Source organism: Gadus chalcogrammus, chromosome 2 (genome assembly GCF_026213295.1).
Source record: "Gadus chalcogrammus isolate NIFS_2021 chromosome 2, NIFS_Gcha_1.0, whole genome shotgun sequence".
Taxonomy (NCBI): domain Eukaryota; kingdom Metazoa; phylum Chordata; class Actinopteri; order Gadiformes; family Gadidae; genus Gadus; species Gadus chalcogrammus.
In genome coordinates this window covers 138,679-162,500 of record NC_079413.1, presented here as the reverse complement: position 1 = coordinate 162,500, position 23,822 = coordinate 138,679, and the positions used below count along the sequence as shown (strand labels likewise).

General features: G+C 56.3%; 2 protein-coding genes across 2 annotated transcripts in view; both read right to left on the bottom strand.

Moving 5' to 3' along the window:
- Positions 1–5,179, bottom strand: part of LOC130403616 (D site-binding protein-like) — a 6,545-nt gene extending 1,366 nt beyond the window's left edge. Inside the window, exons 1-3 of the mRNA XM_056608036.1 lie at positions 2,688–5,179; positions 328–1,361; positions 1–163 (exon numbers count right to left, since the gene is read on the bottom strand). The exon at positions 1–163 is cut by the window's left edge and continues 158 nt beyond it. Of these exons, the coding sequence (XP_056464011.1) occupies positions 1–163; positions 328–1,361; positions 2,688–2,823 (1,333 nt within the window). The 5' untranslated portion in view covers positions 2,824–5,179. The remainder of the gene's footprint in view (positions 164–327; positions 1,362–2,687) is intronic.
- Positions 5,180–6,472: 1,293 nt separating this feature from the next.
- On the bottom strand, positions 6,473–23,688 carry LOC130403606 (zinc finger CCCH domain-containing protein 7B-like). The gene is given in 23 exon segments (XM_056608026.1): positions 6,473–6,682; positions 7,037–7,206; positions 7,855–7,929; positions 7,931–8,013; positions 8,497–8,605; positions 8,933–9,038; positions 9,342–9,553; positions 9,671–9,747; positions 10,365–10,549; positions 10,912–11,012; positions 14,723–14,937; positions 16,949–17,110; positions 17,898–17,976; positions 18,221–18,264; positions 18,467–19,169; positions 19,605–20,305; positions 20,421–20,499; positions 20,678–20,758; positions 21,395–21,553; positions 22,445–22,642; positions 23,073–23,109; positions 23,204–23,305; positions 23,472–23,688. Coding segments are annotated over 23 exon segments (4,047 nt in total). The 5' UTR covers positions 23,660–23,688; the 3' UTR covers positions 6,473–6,501.
- Positions 23,689–23,822: the final 134 nt, after the last annotated feature.

Here is a 23,822-nt window from a genome sequence, read left to right as displayed (position 1 = left end):
CCACCTCCAGGGCCTCGGGGTCCAGGGCCTCGGGGTCCGGGTCCCGGACCGCCCGGCGCCCTGCGGACCACAACCAGGACGGGGTCAGCCCCGGGACCGCCGACCGGTCCCTGGTCGTTAGGGCTGGACCAATCAGAGGGCTGCTCTGGGTAGGGCCTCCTCTCTACAAACATAAACACACTGACCTGCTTTCCTCTTCTGGACCACCGCTGGCTCCTCCTCCTCCTCGTCCTCCTCTTCCTCCTCCTCTGCTCCCTCCTCTTCCTCCTCCTCTTCCTCCTCCTCTTCCTCCTCCTCCTCCTCCTCCTCCTCCTCCTCCAGTTTGACGGGCAGGAGGGGGGTGGTGGTCTCCGGCGCCTCCTGGGCGGAGCCGACCGGAGGCGGGGCCCGGGGGGAGGGGGGTGACGTGGAGGCGGCGGCGGATGCAGCATCATCAGCGGTCTCCATCGTCACGGCAACGGTGGCAGTACTGTTGGCGACCACCTCAGCATCCTCAGCGCTATGTGTAGTCGTAGCAACCGCCTGGGAGAAGCACTGCTTGTGGGGGTCATCGCTGGGGTCCCCCGGGGTCACCTGGGGGTCCACGGGGGTCCCGGTCTCCACGGTGACGTGGAATCTGGACTCTACGGTGATGGGGGTCCCGGTCTCCACGGTGACGGGGATGGGGTTCCCAGTCTCCACGGTGACGGGTGTCCCGGTCTCCACGGTAACGGGGGTCCCGGTCTCCACGGTGACGGGGGTCCCGGTCTCCACGGTGACGGGGGTCCTGGTCTCCACGGTGACGGGGATGGGGGTTCCGGTTTCCATGGTGACGTGGGTCCCGGTCTCCACGGTGACGGGGGTCCTGGTCTCCACGGTGACGGGGATGGGGGTTCCGGTCTCCATGGTGACGTGGGTCCCGGTCTCCATGGTGACGTGGGTCCCGGTCTCCACGGTGACGGGGATGGGGGTCTCGGTCTCCACGGTGACGGGGGTACCGGTCTCCACGGTGACGGGGGTCCCGGGGGTCCCGGTCTCCACGGTGACCGGGGTCCCGGGGGTCCCGGTCTCCACGGTGACGGGGGTCCCGGTCTCCACGGTGACGGGGGTCCTGGTCTCCACGGTGACAGGGATGCCGTTCTCTAGCAGGAACTCGTCCAGGTCCATGTACTCCAGGTGGAAGGTCTCCCCGTCGTAGGGGATGGTCCGCTCCCAGATGGCCGGGGTCAGGGAGGCCGACACGCCCCCTCCCCCTGCTCCTCCTCCGGCCCCTCCCCCCCCCGCTGAGACTCCGCCCGCCCCGCCCGGCCCCGCCCCCCCGCGCTCACCCCCCGCCCCGGAGGAGGAGGAGGAGGAGGAGCAGAGCTTCTCCTTCCCCATGTCTGGTGGGAGAGAGGGGGGGTGTTAGTGAGCTCCGGGGTCGTGATCCGCCGACATTGTTGGCCGATATTTATTTTATTTTTTTCTCCGCCATGATTTACAGACAGTTCAATAAATGTTCATTTTTTGTTATTGAGACATTGTAACATTTGTTATCATCACTTTGTCAGTTTTATGATGTAAATTCAGTCAGGCTTAGCCTGGATATCCAGACCCACCTCTAGAGAGCTGTAGGGTCTGGCACGGAGTTCTGAAAATGGCCCAACACCAAGCATGCATTTGAAAATATCAAAGAATAACACACACTGGATAACACTAGGACCAATCAGAAGAATACAAGGACGCGTACCCAGACCAGTGGAGCTAACCAATGGATAAGACTCTTTTGGCCCGCCTATAACGGATACATCGATGTGATAGGTTAATGTTCTGGGCCAGGGGAGGCTCTAGGGGTCTGGGGTCTGGGGGTCTAGGGTGCTAGAGGTCTGGGGGGCTAGAGGTCTGGGGGTCACACACGTGCACAGGGAGGGAGTAAGACAGAGGAGGATAACGTTGGTTTTCAGGAAGGGCGCACGAGGGAACAATTGACGTACAATAAATACATCAAAGGATTGAGACAATAAGGTCCGAGGTGGAGTCCGCCAATCAGAACCGAAGGGCGAGTGTGTTTAGCGGTGCTTGGATCAGAGGCATTGAGACAGGCGGTCTGAGTGAGACAGGGGGTCTGAGTGAGACAGGGGGTCTGAGTGAGACAGACAGACCGTGTCACCGAGTGGCAGCGCAATGTAAACAAAAGGGAGGAGGGTGAGACGGGGATCCAGACGGACGTGCAACCGCATGCACGGCCCAAAACACAGCGAGCACGTTAAACACACGGAACGGATCACTGAAAAACAACGCTTGATGCAAAGCCAATTAAATGATTGCCATGCACGGAGTTTACCACTCGACAGTCCTCTTCTAGAGCGAAGGGGACAGAACGAGAACTTTTTGTTCTTTTCCTCTTGTTGCAGAGAATCTCTCTCTCTCTCTCTCTCTCTCTCTCTCTCTCTCTCTCTCTCTCTCTCTCTCTCTCTCTCTCTCTCTCTCTCTCTCTCTCTCTCTCTCTCTCTCTCTCTCTCTCTCTCTCTCTCTCTCTCTCTCTCTCTCTCTCTCTCTCTCTCTCTCTCTCTCTCTCTCGTTTTAGATGTACACCCAAACAAAACATGTATATCCTGCTGTCGGCCTGCTCGAAATCCCGACAACAATCGGAGTGCGGGAGCGTCTCCGGTCCCCAGCCGGTATGTTTTGACGGTATTCACCGTGTTTATTACTGTATCGCGTCTTACCGTCGTCGCATTCCTCCAGGATGCTTGGCGGAGGGATGTCCAGGATCTTCTTCAACACGAAGGGAACGGTGGGTTTCTGTGGAGCCGCGCTACTCTGTCGGAGCGCCATGGCGAGCGACGCTTTACCGGACATCATCCCGGGTCTGGCGGGCCGACGTTAAGTTAAACTACCGTGGACGTTAAACACGCGCTGTCGGGTTTATCCTCAGGTCTGCTCGCGCCCGCTCATCCACGCTTGGGAGTCAAAACAACAGAAGTACCGCGAGCCGCCAGCCTCAGCACCCGCCGAGAGGATCGTGCATATTAATGAGCTGTGAGCCACGCCTCCTGGGGACATCCTACACACTGATTGGCTGGAAGTGAAGAATCTATTAATATGTATTGGGCGATCAATCCCCGGCCCAGGGGGGGGTTCCTGCTCGTGACGGCTCTGCGGCCGCCCAATGGCCGCTGCGGTCCCCAGACAGAAAAAAACAGACAGACAGACAGACAGACAGACAGACAGACAGACAGACAGACAGACAGACGGAACAGAGCTCTGGTCTCGGGACGGACGCACTGACAATGTGTGAGCGGTCCGTTTGTTGACCATGTTAGAGTTACACAGACGCAGTGGGGGTATATACACATGTGTAGTATAGTATACCGCTACTGTTTGTGTCTCTGAACCCCGCAGAGTGACGCTCTGTTGAGGCGGACCGCGTGCAGCGGACCAGTCCCGCACAGACACACGCGCTCCGTGGCCCAACACGTGCCGCCGCCCACTCACGTGAGGCACGCGGCGTGATGGGCGTGAACGAGGTTCGGAACAGAGGAGAGCGCGCCGCCGGATCAGCGGAGTAGCGAGGGCGCGCCGCACACTAAACGCGTCGCTACGGTTTCACCCGATTCGTTAATGGAACCTCGAGGGTTTACCTCAAACACACGCGCCGTTTAACAATCCGTGTTGTTGGATTCTCCTGCGTGACATACGTGGACGCGTGAGAGGATGTGGATCACACGTGAACGCGCTAGTTTTACCAAAACAGTGTCATGTTTTCACGCACGCGCAGGCTGAGCTGCTGGCACGCGCATGGCGGCGAGCGCGGGGTGCTTTTATTCAGCAGGATGCAGACTGTAGGAACACAATGTCCTGACACCTCCACCTCCGCGGTTCTGTCACCGCACCGCGGAACCGGGTTTGACTCCGCGGTGGAACCGGATCTCAAAATGGCACAACAACACAATTCATAAATTATGAAAATATTATTCTTTTCTCTCGCGTGACTCGTCCAGACCATGCATTTCCATACGCTGCAGGCATGTGGTTGTGTTCATACGTCGGCCCCTTGGAGAGGCCTCCTGCTGAGTGGCGGACCCGACACACCCTCCACCACACCGTTAAGGCGGGCGGGGTCCCCACACCGTTGAGGTGGGCGGGGTCCCCACACCATTGAGGTGGGCGGGGTCCCCACACCGTTGAGGTGGCCGGGGTCCCCACACCGTTGAGGTGGGCGGGGTCCCCACACCGTTGAGGTGGGCGGGGTCCCCACACCGTTGAGGTGGGCGGGGTCAACACACCGTTAAGGTGGGCGGGGTCCCCACACCGTTAAGGTGGGCGGGGTCCCCACACCGTTAAGGTGGGCATATGTTAATGAGGGTGAAACGTTCTAGTAAACAGAGCCCCTTTCTGGGACTACTTCCCCTCGCAGAGCAGCTTGGGGTCCTACGGCATTATACCCACAATTGAAGACAGATTGTGAGCCGCTAAAAATCGTCTTGGCGCTCATGTTGCTCCTTAAAGATCTGCCGAGGGTCTTGTTTTTGCGCGTGGCCGTTAACTGACAAACGACGATGAGCCAATTATCCGACTAATCTAATCAGCTGAATGTTTCTGCTGAGTCAAACTCGTTGATCGTGGATGCCCGGTTTTGAGTAGGTGTCACTCACAGGTTGGGTTCGATTACTAGACCGAAAACAATTTTCAATGTGACTATGATAATGTTTTGAAGAAGGAAAGAAAACAGTTGTTATGTTTGCAGCAGTTAATGGTATTAAATAATAAAGATAGTTATTTCGATTCGAGAAATAATTCTGACCAGTTGTTTCAGTATGTCAACTTATTATTACGTGTCTTTCTATCTTTCTGTAAGCTCTGGATAGTTCAGATCAGACCCCCTCAATACCAGAGTCTTCTACTAAGGAAAGGATGCATCCTCACCAGCGTCCTCACAGCGAGGGAAGGAGACAGGACCCGCCAGGAACCGGAACAGGTCCGGGACGTCGCTTCGGTCCCCCGTCGAGGGCTCACTGACCAGTGCCATGATCACTCTTCCCAGTTTCTCACTCCCCGCTTCTGGTCTGTTCACAGGTAAAGTTCTGACTTCAGCTCGACGCACAACAAACTACCGGTTCCCACTTCAGGACAAAGTCTGGAGAGAGTCCTGGGGTGTCGCCGCGGGGAGGCGCGCGTTGGGACCACCTGTGGGGAACACCTCGTACACGAAGACACGCCCCCCGCCGCCACAACACTGGAGTGTTTTTGTCTGCGGGCCAATCAGATGTAGCAAAAAAAGAGGAGAATGAGAGCCAACGGGCCCCTATTGGTTTACCGTATCTGTAGTGCATGTCGCTAGACCAATCACATGTCAGGGGCGGGACAATCACATCACAGTACATTATGCCAGCTACACTGTAAATCTTTATATCTTAAATGATCATTATTAGAATAGTATGCACGCTGCCAACTGCTAATGAAAACGTATTCCCGTTCTCACTATGCATCACAAATTGTTTTTCAAATGTATTAGATACGTACGTAAATAGTGGACCAGATTACGTATTCAAAAAAATATTCCACAATGCCGCATAACCGTTCGATCGCTGCTATCGAACCAATGATCGATTGATCCAATCAAAGTCGGTCAATTGAGTGTCACACAGAATTCACTCAGATGAGTGGTTTTCTTGTGAGCAAGAACAGCCACTAAATCAGAAGGCATCATGACATCATGTGCTTCATGGAGCTGATGTTCTTGCGTATTATAGCGTAGTATAAATGCTAAAAAAAAAAGAAAAGTCATAGCACAACATCGTCTTATTTCAAACATTTTATTCGTGTTGCTTCAATTTGCTAAAAACAGGCCATTATTACAAACCAACATTATTAAAATAGAAACATAACAATTGAAAACATTGCCTCTAAAATGTAATTAATGCGTGTCAGAGTAAGAAATCAAAGTGGCACAAATATATATATTCTATATATAGAATATATAGATAGATATTTTAACAGGATCAAAACTTCAAGTTAGACAGAACTCAACACAAAGTCATTGCAGCCCGCTGCTGCCAACGTGCTTTAAGGCCTCCTCCAATCAGTGACTGAATTAATATGCACATGAACTGAGGGGCGTGGCAGCGACGCCCCTGAAGGCGGAGTCACCCAGCTCCAGATCCCTGATCTCATTGGTCAGACGGTTCATCCTGTAATATCGGATCAGGGTCGGGCGCTCTGCTTTGATTTTTCTAGATCCTACATTGGCAGCGTGGAGCTGAACCCCAGCGGGTGACCCCCGACCCCCCCGACCCCCCCTGACCCCCGACCCTGACCCGCTCTGTGATCAGCCGTTCACAACAACGTTCAGACCCGTGCGCAGAAGCCTGCTCACAATAACTCGACTCCCCAAAGACTGCGTCCATAAGCCGGCTCCCCCTGAGAGCCTCAGACACGGAGAGGTCCGGAGAACAGATGCAGAGCTCCTCCCCTCGGGCCCCCGGACCCCCGGGCCCCCGGACCCCCGGGCCCCCGGACCCCCGGACCGGCGCCCGCTCCTCAGTCCTGCAGGAGGAAGTTGAACTTCCCGAAGTCTGCGTCGTCGGGCAGGATGAGCAGCTCCTCGCGGGCTTGGGCCAGCCTCCTGCGCAGGAAGTCCCGCCTCTGCAGCCACTCCTGGAGCTCCTCGGGGCTGTGGGCGGAGTCACAGCACACGCCCTCCGCACAGCCGCTGTCCAGCCTGTCAATCAGGGACACGGTTTCTGTTAGTGAGCGATGTCCCCCTCTCCTACGCCATGAGCTCACGGCCCCCGTCTGGACGGGGGACCCCCCCCCCAGCGGGTTCTGGATCCTTCTAAAGGAACGGGGGTCTCGCCCTGCAGCTGACGGAGGGTTAGGGTCAGGGGTCAGGGGTTAGGGTTAGGGTCAGGGTCAGGGGTTAGGGTTAGGGTTAGAGTCAGGGGTCAGGGTTAGGGGGTGTACCAGGGGCAGGGTTAGGGTAAGGGTCAGTGTTAGGGTTAGGGGGTTTACCTGGGGCAGGGTCAGGGGTCAGGGGTTAGGGTTAGGGTCAAGGGTCAAGGGTTAGGGGGCGTACCTGGGGCACAGGGCAAAGTGCAGCCCGGGGAAGCGGTGGCTCCAGCTCAGGCTAAGCTCCTCCCCCTCGGCGCTGAACACGCGGTCCTTGTGTTTCTCCGTGGCGATGTGATGCTGCCACTGGCGCTCGCTGTTGCTTTGGCGCCCGCACAGACGGCAGTAGAAGCCGCTCTGCAGGAGAAACCACAGGGGGGGGGGTCAACACACCGTCTCCGTGTTACGCCCCACCTCTACTGGGGCTAACAACAAACCACCCTACACCCCAAATATCAAAAGGACACCTTCTACAAAAACCCAACCAGCGGGATTTATTTACATAAACATGAAAAGCACATGACAGTAAGATATACAACACAGTCCAAAACATCAAGACAAGACAAATCCCAGAGAGGCGGCAAGACCCGCCAGCAGTCCCACGACCCAAAGCACCCCCACGGGACGGGGAGCCTGTCGCCTTTAGCTCCGGTCCTGACGCGCGGTCCAGGTGCTCCTAGTCAGCTCCCCTGATGCAGCACACCTGAGCGTGGGCTGAGACACGCCACCAGAACAGGGAGCAAGCCCCCTTCTGAGGCCGAAGTGTGCACGTTTAACGTGATTGTGCCCCTGCGCCCCCCAGAGACCGTTGCACTGCCACTGCAAGGCCAGCGGGGAGCAGAGGTGCGTAACAACGACGTGAACTCAATCAGTAACAAGGACTGAGCGTTGTACTAAACGGAGGCTTTGTGATGGTATTTCACGTGAAGCCGCTCTGTATTGGTTCGTCCTCCATGTTGGAGCTGAGGCGCGCTGCAGGAGTAGGAGTAGGGCTAGAGGACCCACCATTGGCTCAGCGTAGTCGGTCGGCATGACGATGTTCTTGTTGTCGGCGGCGGGGGCGGCGGCGGCGGCGGCGGGGGGGGCGGGGCGGGGCGTCGGCGGTCTGTTTCCCGAGGCGCGCCACGCTCAGCCAGACCTCGTAGATCTGCTGGACGTCCCTCACTGCAGGGACAGATCACAGCTCCGTCACGCCGCGGGGAGAGCATGGGCTTCCATCCCGGGAATCGCTTTAACATTGTAGTCATGGTCGTTGAACACACACACACACACACTAGGATACCTTTCTCTGTGTTACGGTAAACTAGGCTGGCTTCTCATTGTGATGCGCTAACAACAGACAGATAACACGTGTGTAACCGTATCGTCGCCCGGCGTCTGTCCAGCTGAGAGGTGGAACTTCTCCCTCGATCACTAAACCGCTCCTAACGGTCGGGTTACAACTCCGTGAGGCAGCCGGTTGATTGGATCTTTGGGGTCACATGACCGCATGCCCTCTCAAAACACACAACACCCTAACCCCACCAGGTACCCGATCCACCTAGTTCTCTGTTCTGGTGGAGGACTACCAGGGTGCGTCCCAACCGATCCACCTAGTTCTCTGTTCTGGTGGAGGACTACCAGGGTGCGTCCCAACAGTCCACTCACGGCCGTTGTTCTTCATGTAGGTCCAGAGCTCCTTCTCCTCCTCGCTGTGGGCGAAGGTGCAGTTTCCTGTGTAGTTGCACTTCCCGCTTCTTTGGATCTGGCCACAGATCTGGAAGAGGAGAGCGTTCCACTGTCAGGTACATCGAGTCCACCCCCCACCCCTCTGGACCGCCCCCACACCACGGTAAGAGGAGAGCGTTCCACTGTCAGGTACATCGAGTCCAGCCCCCACCCCTCTGGACCGCCCCCACACCACGGTAATAGGAGAAGGGTTCCACTCAGGGTCCTCTTCTGAGTGTACCGGTGGTCATTACATCTCCGCTGTACATCACCCGCTCTATCAACAGCATGACCGACCACAGAGCGGATCCTACTGCTCTGGGATCAGCCTGACTGGTTACAGAGCAGCACAGAGCCGACCCATCAGAGTACCTACATCGTACTGGAAGGGGTAGTTCTTGGCGGAGGGCAGCTGTCGGACCTGCACCCACTTGTGCCTCTCTGGAGACATGACCAACAGGACGCGCCCCTCCTTAGTCCAGCTGCACGGACCGGAGACAGTCACAGACATGGAGAGAGAGACAGTCACAGGCATGGAGAGAGAGACAGTCACAGACATGGAGAGAGAGACAGTCACAGACATGGAGAGAGAGACAGTCACAGGCATGGAGAGAGAGACAGTCACAGACATGGAGAGAGACAGTCACAGACATGGAGAGAGACAGTCACAGACATGGAGACACAGGCGGATCAGCCCTGACCCGCTGGCCCCCGGGGCCCCCGCTCACCTGTGCCGGCCCCTGGCCGTGCAGTACTGACCCGCTGGCCCCCGGGCCCCCGCTCACCTGTGCCGGCCCCTGGCCGTGCAGTACTTCAGGGCCTTGTCGGGCTCCGTGATGAGGCCGTGGTGCCAGCAGCGCCCGCAGATGAACCGCAGCCTGAGCTTCAGGCCCTGGCTGCCCCCCCCCCCGCCGCCGGACCGCCCCCCAGCCTTCGGTTTGCTGATAGCCCCCCCACCCCCCTCGGCCCCCCCCACGGACCCTCTGGGGGACAGGGGCTGGGTGGAGGGAAAGGAGGCCTCGTTAGAGTTAGAGTTAAAACAGGCTCATGGGTAACAGACACTTGGACATGATTGGGTTCTTTCTCTTTTAAAATAAACAGATTTCCTGTTTACGTTTGTCCTCTTTGTGTCCAGCTCTCGCTCCCTGTGATACTTGACGGACGAGGCCACGATCTCCTCGGGGGTGATACCTGTGGAGCAGCACATCAGTCAACCCCCCACTCAGCTCTGAGGCTGTACTGCCCCCTGCTGGACACCACACCACCACACCACACCACCACACCACACCACACCGCACCACACCACACCACACCACCACACCACCACACCACCACACCACACCACCACACCACACCACACCACACCGCACCACACCACACCACACCACACCACACCACACCACACCACACCGCACCACCGCACCACACCGCACCACCACACCACACCACACCACCACACCACCACACCACCACACCGCACCGCACCGCACCGCACCACACCGCCTTTCACAGAAACCCACCCATGACTCAATATCACCAACAACAATACATGTAGCCTTCACTTATATTACGAGCCCTTTGAAGGGCGTTCAAAGACCTAAAGAACCTCCTCTCTGCATCAACACAGGTCGCTTCGGATAGAGGGCATCTCCGACATAACGGCAGCGGAACATCATGTCAGGTTAACTCTGTGTGTGTGTGTGTGTGTGTGTGTGTGTGTGTGTGTGTGTGTGTGTGTGTGTGTGTGTGTGTGTGTGTGTGTGTGTGTGTGTGTGTGTGCGTGCGTGTGCGTGTGCGTGTGCGCGTACCCGAGGTGCGCTGCAGGGCCCAGGTCTTCAGCTCCAGCGGGGAGTGGGCGAACAGGCAGTCGTCCTCCAGCTGGCAGCCGTATCGCGCCGCGTGACGGCACAGCTCCATGCAGTGGTCGGGGGCCAGGGCCCGCACCTTCCTGTAGCCCACACTGCCGCCGGGGCCCGTGACGTACACCAGGCACCTGGGGGCCGGCGGGGGGGGGGGGGGGGGCACAAAGACACACGGTCAGAGAGGAACGGTCAGGACGGGGGAGGGGGGGTCTAGGTCTGGACACTGCCCCAGTCTGGGGTTACTGGGAGGAACGCTGCCCCAGTCTGGGGTTACTGGGAGGACCGCTGCCCCAGTCTGGGGTTACTGGGAGGGAGGCTGCCCCAGTCTGGGGTTACTGGGAGGGAGGTTGCCCCAGTCTGGGGTTACTGGGAGGGAGGTTGGGAAGCTACTTCCCGATGGCTCCTCATCGCTCTGTCGGTTCAGACCGTGCGGTGCGGCCGTATGTCGTACGGTGTGAGGTGCACGGTCAGGTGCGTGCGTCCGGCGACCCACCTGTTGGTGTTGAAGTCGTGGCGAGCGTCGGGGTTGGAGCAGGAGACGCCGTCGTCACGGGAACGCTGGCTGGTGATGCGGGGCTTACCGTCGTAACATCTCTGGACCCGAGAGAGAAAGGAGAGAGAGGAGAGACAGGAGAAGGGTTAGGAGGGGCCGTCAGAGATGGCAAACAAACGCAGCGCTGTCATTGGAGCTCCAGGGTCAGAGGTCAATGGAGAGGGGTCAGGGGAGTCAGGTCAGAGGTCAGCTGAGGACCTCTGACCTCCAGAAGACCCAGAACACCGGACTCCAACCCCTGGTGATTAACGTCAGCCCTGGGCCGTTCTTCAACGGTGATCCAGTGGGATTCTGGATCACGGACTGGATCCAATTCAGAGCAACAGACGGATTCTGAACTGAGATCAGATCATGGAAATCCGATTATTCAATTTGATATGGATCCAACCTGATCTTTGGGTTTTCCAAAACTTTGAGCTCTGTCTGGGATCTATTTGATTCCAAAATAACAGGATTGTTCCGATCCCATCGAAAGGGTGGATTCAGTTGGTTATCCCGAAATTGGGTATTTGGATCACAGTGATCCAATCCAATGTTCCTTTAAAAACTGGCATAAAAGTCAGATGGATCAGGTCATCCTGGAGAGCCAACCATGGGATCCAAATCTGGATCAGTTGATCCAGATAATTCTTTTTAAAACTGGGCCCAGGGGTCCCCTCTCTGCTGTCAGTCCCCAGGGGTCCCCTCTCTGCTGTCAGTCCCCAGGGGTCCCCTCTCTGTGGTCAACGGGACCGTTGGGGGCGCTGGAGACGGGTTCCCTCCGCTGAACAAAGCCCTCCCAGGGGGCACATACTCTAAAACGGCTCGCCAGAAGTTCTCCTGCCCTTTGCCTTTGGCTATGTATTAAATACATGACCAGCCAATCAGGAGCGCGCAGCGCGGGCCTGCAGCCCCCTGCTCAGACAGCAGAGCGAGGGCAGAGGGACGCTGGGGCTGGGCTCCAAGTCGTTCCCCGTCACGGAGAGAGTGCTATACAGGGTGCGCGCCATTTTGTAGTGGTGTTTGAATTCTCAGTGGTTAATTTCATTCAGTGGACAATAAAATACCCCAAACTTTAGTGAACATACGATGTTCCCTACATGTTACTCACAATGCAATGCCGTTGTGTTTTCTAAACGTCATTTAATGACGCAAATGACGTTTAGAAATGTTTGGCGTGGTGTCCGCATTCTCGTTTGTTCGTTCCCTATATAGTTCACTATCATAAACACTACATAGGGAATAGTGAGGGAGTGAATAGGGAACGATTTGGAACACAGCTACTGTGTGTGGGAGTGTGTGGAGGCTCACCTGGCCTGAGTCACACTGATTAGACCCTGGGTGAGGCTGAAGTGCACACCTGTTTTGTAGTGAGTAATCAGTGTGCAAAGGTCAAGCCAGCCTTCACAACACTCAGAGATCCTGCACGGCAACCTGGAGCTCATGTACCATCGTGTTCCATCGTCTCCAAACCTTCACAATAAACCGGTCTTCGACCAGCAGCACCCTGCGGCCTGGCCTGGAGGAACCCGGGCCTCGGGTCTCACGGACCCTGGGGGGTGGGAGGTTGAGACCCAGCCAGGGGGGATGTGGAGACCCAATAAACGTAGACACTGATACTCAATGCACAGTAGGTGTGCAGCCTCACCAGCCCCAGAGGCTATCAGTGTGCCTCAGGCCGGGCGAGGCTGCCTCAACCCGCCGTCCTCCACACCCCCCCACACCATGCAGGGGTCAGGGGGGCCGATGAGGACCAGAGTCCCCGTGGAGCGGGGGCCCCCAGCCGTCTGAAGCCCCTCGTTGCCGTGGAGAGCCGGGCGGGTTCCTCTGTGCTGGTGGTTGTTCTCATCGCTCCCCATCACGGATATAGTGCACTACATAGGGTGCTATTGTACCGGCGCAAAAATGACTCTTGCGCCCGGCGCATATCTAAAAAGGGTTGGTCTGAAGCAGCCTGATTACCCCTAGGTGTGGTTTGGGCGTAAAATGCAATAAACCAATGAGAGTGCCAGCTCCCATCCCCTTTAAGAGCCATGAGCGCATTTGAACCTGACGAGTGGATGTTTTGACAGCGCGTCTGCAGTCTCCGATGAGACAGATGCACATGAATTTCAAACTTCAAATGGCTCAGATTATAGCCAAATAATATGGCCTAATTCAAACATGGAATAACGTTTTCTTCCACAACTTCAGAAATACTGAGTCCTCAAATTAATTTCGGCAAAGAAAACTTAACACACATATGTGATGCGGTAACTGTGGTTCTATTTAATGATATACGCAATACATTATAAACAGTGTTTATCAGTATTGTATGCATTATCGTTATCGACTTGTGTTCCTAATATGCATGTGTCCCCCCGTTAATATACATTGCCATGGACTGTATTATGCGTTACGTGTTTAGTTTGCGTGTGTTGAAACAGATGGACGCACACACGCGCGCCCGCATTCATTAATTATTTGCACACACGCACACGCACGCCCGCATTCATTCATTGTTTTTAACACTCACTCGCAGTACAACAATGTTTTCTCACTATCAAATACTCATCAATCCTAAAAGTTATGGCCACGTACACGATGTCTGTGTCAGAGAAAATATGTGTTTGCTGTACGGTGTTTGCAGATGCTTTGATTTAAAATAACAACTTATCACCGCTGTATCAGCTGTTCTTTCCCAAATAATTTACCAAGAATGTGAGGCTAGGTAGATGAGAGAAGCAAAGTGTCTGCGCGAGGTGCACAAGCAACATTATGCATGTGCCCTTAAAATAGCAAAGAACGCTCTGCGCCAGTTGCAAATTAGCAACGACACATGCACCAGTGAGAAAGTCAATTGCGCCGGATGCAAGATAGGGCCCTGAGAGAGGCTGGAGGGTCAGAGGGAGTGAGCCCCACTTATGACCTGGAGGAACGTTAAAACGTCATGAGGGCTGAGCGGAGAGCACAGCCTCAAGAGTTAGAGCTCACCCAGACCATGACCTCCCCACCCCGGAATACCAACACACACACACACACACACACACACACACACACACACACACACACACACACACACACACACACACACACACACACACACACACACACACACACACACACACACACACACACACACACACACACACACACGATTGAGAACATTCCTTTGTGTCTCTCTACATCCCATCAGACCCGATGTAAGGGACTCAACTTCAAGATACTTTCATGGATAATAACATTCTAATGTTTGATTAGATATGAATAACTTGAAATGCAAAAACTGGGGCCCCAAGGAAATGTAACCATTTATCCATTTAAACAATTATAACCTGTGTCGTGTGTGCTTGCGGTCGTTTGTGCGGTCAGTTGTGTTTGTGTGTGTTTGCGTGTGTGTTTGTTTGTGTTTGTGTGTGTGGCCGTGTGTGTGCGGCCATGTGTGTGCGGTCGTGTGTGTGGTCAGTTTGTCGTGTGTGTCTGTGCGGCCGTGTGTGTGGTCAGTTTGTCGTGTGTGTGTGTGCGGCCGTGTGTCTGGTCAGTTTGTCGTGTGTGTGTGTGCGGCCGTGTGTGGTCAGTTTGGCGTGTGTGTCTGTGCGGCCGTGTGTGTGGTCAGTTTGTCGTGTGTGTGTGTGCGGCCGTGTGTGTGGTCAGTTTGTCGTGTGTGTGTGTGCGGCCGTGTGTGTGGTCAGTTTGTCGTGTGTGTGTGTGCGGCCGTATGTGTGGTCAGTTTGTCGTGTGTGTGTGTGCGGCCGTGTGTGTGCGTCCAGTCCTCCGCGCGGCGCCCTCTCACCTCACACAGGAACAGGAAGCTGCCGTTGTGCTCCTGGAGGAGCTGCGCCACGCGGGCCCCTGGGGGGCCCCCGGGGGCCCGCGGCCCAAACAGCGTGCCGCGGTCCAGCGCGCCGCTCTTCTCCTCCGTCCACACCTCCACCTCCAGCTGGTTGAAGGCGAAGGTGCACATCTCGCCGTACTTGCAGAGCCCCACCACGCCGGAGTTCAGCAGCTCTGGGACGGCGTTGGGTCAGACGGACAGACAGACAGTCAGACAGACAGACGGACAGACGGACAGACGGACAGACAGACGGACAGACGGACAGACGGACAGACGGACAGACGGACAGACAGACGGACAGACAGTCAGTCAGTCAGACAGACGGACAGACGGACAGACGGAGTCAGACAGACGGACAGACGGACAGTCAGTCAGACAGACGGACAGACGGAGTCAGACAGACGGACAGACAGAGTCAGACAGACGGACGGACAGACGGACAGACAGACAGACGGACAGTCGGACAGACGGACAGACGGACAGACAGACAGACGGACAGACAGACAGACAGACGGACAGTCGGACAGACGGACAGTCGGACAGACGGACAGACGGACAGACAGACAGACGGACAGTCGGACAGACGGACAGACGGACAGACGGACAGACGGACAGACAGACAGACAGACAGACAGACGGACAGACGGACAGACGGACAGTCAGACAGACGGACAGTCAGACAGACGGACAGTCAGACAGACAGTCAGACGGACAGTTAGACAGACGGAGTCAGACAGACGGACAGACGGACAGACGGACAGTCAGTCAGTCAGACGGACAGACGGAGTCAGACAGACGGACAGTCAGACAGACGGACAGACGGACAGTCAGACGGACAGTCAGACGGACAGTTAGACAGACGGAGTCAGACAGACGGACAGACGGACAGACGGACAGTCAGTCAGTCAGACGGACAGACGGAGTCAGACAGACGGACAGTCAGACAGACGGACAGACGGACAGTCAGACGGACGGACAGTCAGACAGACGGACAGTCAGACAGACGGACAGACGGACAGTCAGACGGACAGACAGACAGTCAGACAGACGGACAGACGGACAGTCAGACGGACAGACGGACAGTCAGTCAGTCAGACAGTCGGAGGACAGACGGACAGTCAGACAGACGGACAGGCAGTGAACAGTCAGACAGTCGGAGGACAGACGGACAGTCAGACAGACGGACAGTCAGACAGTCAGACGGACAGACGGACAGGCAGACAGGCAGACAGACAGTCAGACGGAGGAGCTGCACGGTGTTCATCCTTTAACTGGAGGACAGACTTGGCGTTTAGACCCAACAGGTTCATAGTCTGTGACTCGGAACAGGAACAACACAGCCTTCACTTTACTCCGTTCATCACCCTCTCCTGTCTCACCCCTCCCTCACCCTCATCATCCTCACCCCTCCCTCACCCTCTCATGTCTCACCCCTCCCTCACCCTCTCCTGTCTCACCCCTCCCTCACCCTCATCATCCTCACCCCTCCCTCACCCTCTCATGTCCTCACCCCTCCCTCACCCTCTCATGTCTCACCCCTCCCTCACCCTCATCATCCTCACCCCTCCCTCACCCTCATCATCCTCACCCCTCCCTCACCCTCATCATCCTCACCCCTCCCTCACCCTCATCATCCTCACCCCTCCCTCACCCTCGTCATCCTCACCCCTCCCTCACCCTCATCATCCTCACCCCTCCCTCACCCTCATCATCCTCACCCCTCCCTAACCCTCATGTCTCACCCCTCCCTCACCCTCATCATCCTCACCCCTCCCTCATCCTCTCATGGCTCACCCCTCCCTCACCCTCATCATCCTCACCCCTCCCTCACCCTCTCATGTCTCACCCCTCCCTCACCCTCATCATCCTCACCCCTCCCTCACCCTCATCATCCTCACCCCTCCCTCACCCTCATCATCCTCACCCCTCCCTCACCCTCTCATGTCTCACCCCTCCCTCACCCTCATCATCCTCACCCCTCCCTCACCCTCTCATGTCTCACCCCTCCCTCACCCTCTCATGTCTCACCCCTCCCTCATCCTCTCATGTCTCACCTCTCCCTCACCCTCATCATCCTCACCCCTCCCTCACCCTCATCATCCTCACCCCTCCCTCACCCTCATCATCCTCACCCCTCCCTCACCCTCTCATGTCTCACCCCTCCCTCACCCTCTCATGGCTCACCCTTGCACAGCATGAACTTCCCGGTGAAGGGTCGGGTGAGGGGGAGGGGCCGCACCCGGGTCCAGGCGGGGGAGGGGTCGTCCCGCCGCCGGCCCAGCAGGAGGTCCTGCCGGCAGTCATGGACCAGCTCGGGGGTGTGGACGAAGGAGTAGACCGAGCGCCCTGGGGGGGGGGGGCGCGGAGGTTAGGAGGGGGGAGGAGGGAGGGGGGGGAATTCTGGGCCCTGTATACTAGAGGTACTGATGGCCCCCTTCGAATCCCCCCTACCAGCCCTGTGCGCAGAATTGTGGACGGGGGGGGGGGGGGGGGGGAGACCAGTTGTTGACCGGGAGGGGGCAAAACCGGTTGTAATTTTTTTTTCTTTCGAAGTGGCAGGGGGTGTGGTCGCAGCTAGATGTAACTAATAAAGTTACTTGCAATCTCACTTAGTTTCTTTTAAAATCAAGTAAACAATAAAGTAACTAAGTTACTATTTTAAGGAGTAACTTGTAATCAGTAATCTGATTACTTTTTCAAGGTAACTGTGGCAACACTGGTAGTGACGGTGTGTGTTACCTTTATGGTGTGTGTAGTGTTGTGTAGTGACGGTGTGTGTTACCTTTATGGTGTGTGTTACCTTTATGGTATGTGTAGTGTTGTGTAGTGGTGTTGTGTAGTGACGGTGTGTGTTACCTTTATGGTGTGTGTAGTGTTGTGTAGTAGTGTTGTGTAGTGACGGTGTGTGTAACCTTTATGGTGTGTGTAGTGTTGTGTGGTGTTGTGTAGTGACGGCGTGTGTAACCTTTATGGTGTGTGTAGTGTTGTGTAGTAGTGTTGTGTAGTGACGCTGTGTGTTACCTTTATGGTATGTGTAGTGATGTGTAGTAGTGTTGTGTAGTGACGGTGTGTGTTACCTTTATGGTGTGTGTAGTGTTGTGTAGTAGTGTTGTGTAGTGACGGTGTGTGTAACCTTGTCGGGAGTAACAGACGGAGCAGGCCCTCAGGAACATGTGGGTGGAGTCCAGTGGGTTCCAAGCTTTGGTTCCCTTCTACAGACATACACATACACACACACATACACACACACACACACACACACACACACACACACACACACACACACACACACACACACACACACACACACACACACACACACACACACACACACACACACACACACACACAGACACACACACACACACAGACAGACAGTGTATGTCAACGCTGAGTGAATACACTCAACAAAAACGTAATTCAACATCAACCCATCATCACAAGCAGGAGTCTTACTTTAGGGCTTGGTTTGGCAGAAGGCTTTGGGGACGACTTGGCGCCTTGAAGGAAAGAAAAGAGAAAGAATAAAGTCAAACTAATCAGGAGACCTGGTTCCTGATTGGATGATATATATATATATATATATATATATACACACAGTATATATATATATATATATATATATATAGAGATATATAGATATAGATCTATCGATATATCTATATCGATAGATCTAGACCTCTGGAGGACCCCGTTCTGTACCGGGTCTGTGGGGGTCCTCTTCCAGGGGGGAGAAGGAGTCCAGGACGTCCAGGGACCTGGGGAGACCTCCAGCCTGGGGCTCCGAACCCGAGGCGCCCTGCAGGCTCTCCAGGACCTGGTCCAGGGACCCGTCCAGGACCTGGTCCAGGGACCCGGCCAGGACCTGGTCCAGGGACCCGTCCAGGACCTGGTCCAAGGACCCGTCCAGGACCTGGTCCAGGGACCCGTCCAGGACCTGGTCCAGGGACCCGTCCAGGACCTGGTCCAGGGACCCGTCCAGGACCTGGTCCGCGGTCTCAGCCTCATGTGCTCCGGGGGCCCCACCACCGCCTCGCCGCTGGACCACCTCGAAGTCATCCAGCTGGTCCAGCTGGTCCAGGGAGTCCAGCTGGTCCAGGGAGTCCAGCTGGTCCAGGGAGTCCAGCTTGTCTAGGGAGTCCAGCTGGTCCAGGGTCCCCCTCGAGTCCAGCTGGTCCAGCTGGTCCAGGGAGTCCAGCTGGTCCAGGGTGTCCAGCTGGTCCAGCTGGTCCAGGGAGTCCAGCTGGTCCAGGGTGTCCAGGCTCTCTGTGAAGGGCCCCTGTCCAGGGTGACGGTCGACCCTGCGGCCCGGTGCCGGTCGGGGGGCCGGTCGGGGGGCCGGTCGGGGGTCCGGCAGGATGCCCTCCCATTGGTCCAGGCTGTCCGGGGTGGGGGAGAGGTGGGGGAGGACCTTCACCGCCCCTCCCCCCGCGGCGCTGAGGCGGCCGAAGGAGGCGGGGGGCAGCAGGGGGGAGGGGGCGGGCAGGTGGCCCGGGGGGGGGAGGCGGGGCTGGGGGGTCCGTGGGGGAGGGCTGGGGGCGGGGCCAGTCTGGAAGACGGGAGGAAGTGATGTCAGAGCAGCACAGGAACCATTTTGGAATGAAGGCTGAAATTTTATAATAATATAAATAATAAAATAATATAAATGCCAATATGTAAATGAGTCATAGCGACCCGTAAGGGCACGTCAACACGGAGTCACTTGGGCCACACACACACACACACACACACACACACACACACACACACACACACACACACACACACACACACACACACACACACACACACACACACACACACACACACACACACACACACACAGCCTCTCTCTCTCTACCTGGGGAGGGAGGCCGTCCAGCAGGCTGTCCAGGTCCTCCCCCGTCAGATCGAAGTCCTCCAGCGGGTCGGGGGCGGCCCCCGGGGGGGGCGTGGGGGCGGAGCCAGTGGGGGCAGGGGCCCTGTGGGCGGGGCCCCGGGGGGCAGGGGCCCTGTGGGCGGGGCCTGTGGGGGCCATGGGGCTGGGGCCTGTGGGGGCCATGGGGCTGGGGCCCGTGGGGGCGGGGCCTGTGAGGGCGGGGCCCGTGGGGGCAGGGCCTGTGAGGCCCGTGGGGGCGGGGCCTCTGAGGGCAGGGCCATTGGGGGCGGGGCTCTTGGGGGCGGGGCCATTGGGGGCGGGGCCCTTGGGGGCTGGGCCCGTGGCGGCAGGGCCTGTGAAGGTGGGGGCCTTGGGGGTGGGGCCTGTGAGGGCGGGGGCCTCGGGGGCGGGGCCTGTGAGGGTGGGGCCTGTGAGGGCGGGGCCCGTGGGGAACATGCCGGTGGGGAACTCGCAGGCGGGGGTGGCCTGGGGTTTGAAGGGGCGGGGGGGAAGGTCACCAAAGGTCAAGGTGGTGCTAGGCTGAGCTGCGGCGGTAAAGGGGAGGTCCCCAAAGGTCACGGGGGTGTTGGGCTGAGGTCGTGAGGTCAGGGGGAGGTCACCAAAGGTCACGGGGCTGCTGGGCTGGGCTGAGGCCGAGCGGAGCATGCTGGGAGAAAAATGGGCTGAAAAAAAACCAATAAACAAATACAAATCAAAAAGAGCAAAGAATTATGTACGAGGCGCAGGAGAGTTAAAGAGAAGACAGTGAGGAACACTTGTATCAAGGAGGATCCCAACCTGTGCCGTATGATGGACTCCCGTTCCCAAAACCGTTCCCCAAACCGTTCCCAACGACGTTCCCAACAACGTTCCCCTTCTGAAGAGGAGAAGAGAACACAGAGGATCGGGCAGACCCTTCAGGACACAACGTCTAGACCCAGGACGGAGCGTCCACACTGCACTCAGGTCCCATCTGGGGACAGGAATAGGAACCGCTCCCCTTAAGGAAGAGCGGTTCAACAGGAACCCGGTTCAAAGGGGATCGGGAGACCAACCTGGGTCGTCACATAGGCCTTCCTGTTCCTCAGACCCAGACTCAGAGCCAGCTCCTGGGCCAGCTCGCCCACCTGCTTATCCTGAGAGAGAGAGCGAGAGCGAGAGCGAGAGCGAGAGAGACAGACAGACGGACAGACAGACAGACAGACAGACAGACAGACAGACAGACAGACAGACAGACAGACAGACAGACAGACAGAGAGAGAGCGAGAGAGCGAGAGACAGACAGACAGACAGACAGACAGACAGACAGAGAGAGAGCGAGAGAGACAGACAGACAGACAGACAGACAGACAGACAGACAGACAGACAGACAGACAGACAGACAGACAGACAGACAGACAGACAGACAGACAGACAGACAGACAGACAGACAGACAGACAGACAGACAGACAGACAGACAGACAGACAGACAGACAGACAGATAGAATATATCACCAGTAAACGACTGCACATTCGTCCATTTGCAGACGTCTGGCATAGTTCTTCGCCACTTTCTCCCCCCTCTCTAGATACTGTCAGCCCGCATGCTGTCCCATAATCCTTTGCACCATAGGATACCCTTAGTGAGTGGGAGTCATTGCCAATTGTGAAAAATGTGAATAACAACTATAATAACAACAACAATAGTACATGTTGTTAATTATGTTTAATTTGAATATCAAGTCAAAGTGTGCGACCTCCATCTCTCCCCCGGGGGGGGGGGGGGCCTCACCGGGTGGTCCAGCAGCAGGCAGTCGGTGGTGCAGTCGTACGCCTCCCGGTGCCGCCCCAGCTCCTTCAGGCACAGCGCCTTCCGGAACAGCGCCTTGCTGCTGCCCTCGTTCACCCCCAGGGCCTGGTCGCAGTCCGCCACGCCACACGCAAACTCACCCTGGGGACCCCCACGCACACACACACACACACACACCAGACACACAGACATGCAAATGCACAGACCACACAAACAGACACGCACACACACACACACACACACACACACACACACACACACACACACACACACACACACACACACACACACACACACACACACACACACACACACACACACACACACACACACATATTGGAATGTTGGGCGACCTCAGAGCCAACGTTGATGAGAGGAAATGTAATGAGATGGGAGGGGAACAGAAATGAAACTCAGAGGCTGATTGGTTCCTAGCCTAACCTCCCAGACTCTGAGCACCAGGCTGTGAGTCATCACACCCTCTGACGGAAACACATCCCATAATATAACGCCCCACGACGACATAATGCAATAAGACCACACTCCACTGTGGTTTCAGTCATGCCTTCCGCTCATCGCAGAACCGTCTTCTCCCCTGACGGGAAGATGAGGTTCTAGTCCGAATAACAAGGTTTCGATTATTATTGTACGTCTCACCATGCGGTGGTACACGGTGGCCCTGTCTCACCCCCCCCCTGTCTCACCATGCGGTGGTACACGGTGGCCCTGTCTCACTGTCTCACCATGCGGTGGTACACCATGGCCCTGTCTCACTGTCTCACCATGCGGTGGTACACCGTGGCCCTGTCTCACTGTCTCACCATGCGGTGGTACACCGTGGCCCTGTCTCACTGTCTCACCATGCGGTGGTACACGGTGGCCCTGTCTCACTGTCTCACCATGCGGTGGTACACGGTGCCCCCCCCCCCCCCCCCCTCCTGTCTCACCATGCGGTGGTACACCGTGGCCCTGTCTCACTGTCTCACCATGCAGTGGTACACGGTGGGCCTGTCTCACCCCCCCCCGTCTCACCATGCGGTGGTACACCGTGGCCCGGTTGACGTACAGGCTCTCCACCAGGGCGGGGGGGACGTCCATCTCCTCAGAGGCGGCGTAGCGCACCACGCCCAGAGCCTCGCTGAACTGGACCGCCGCCGCGGGCCACGCCCCCTCCCTGAACAGCGCGTTGCCCTCCGACAGCAGGTTGAACACCAGCTGGGACACGATGACCTGGGGGGGGGGGGGGGAGACGGGTGAGGAAGACTCACGCTGTGGGGGGGGGTGCTCCTCAATCCTCCAACGCCACTCTTCCCTGTCGAAAGGCGAACACTTTTTTCGCATCTATCTCTACAGTTTCTTGAAGGTTTGGGAAACACTGAGCTAGACTCCATAATGTCCATAATGTGCCAAACCTCAACACATCATCACAGCCAATCTCACTCACTTGTGCATTAAGCATTCATCCTCTATGTCTCAATATTGGGTGGACACAAAATATAAGCCGTGTACAAACACAATCATATACTCTCTATTAAGTGGTTCAGCTTTCTATGTCTGATATGAACTCTATAGAGTTATTCTGTTAGAGGGGGTGGGATATAACAGAAATAGACAAAATTCGCACTAAAAGTATTGCTATTTAATATAATGATATATGTACCTCGCAGCTGTTCGGGTCTGGATAAGCAAGAGTAGACCTGGAACGGAGAAAAAGACTGTCAACATCGACTTACGAAAACAAGAAAAGAGATACAACTGCTGATGGAATGACCACTTGAAATGTGTCCTCACTCTATGAAGGCCATAGCTTTCTTTATCTCCTTCTTTCGTTTCTGTCTCTCCGGGTCCATCTTTGAACACTGAGGAATAAGAGCTCGATGTAGAAACAGACTTCTATGGAGATCAGGAGTTAAAAGAGTAATTAGTCAACCATTTCCCTTTTATGTAAACAGACAGCCCAGCACAACTTTCAGGGGGAGTCTTAAAAAGTGTGGTGCATGCATTATCCTACACACTGAAGACGATCCCCGTGACTTCATACATTCACAACAAAACACACATGTCGCTTCTTCCGAGGTCCACAAGTTCAGGTGCTCCGACCCAGATGTTCAGCGGACGACTGGACCATACGACGGGAGGCTGACCATCAGGGCAGACGCGAGATCCGGAATACCAACTCCTCAGGTACTTTACGTGTGTTTGTCTGGGGTTGTCTTTCCTAGTTTCGTTTCCCAGCTCTGCTGTCATGCGTCTTCCTGCCGCTCCCCCTCGCTGCGCGCCTCGGCTGCGCCGCGGGGTCCTAGAGTCCGCGAGTTCGATCATAACAGACTGGGACACCAGGAAATCAAAGTCACTACGAGTACGTTGGTATCGTTGAAGTGCATACAGCCTCACCTGATCAAATACGTTT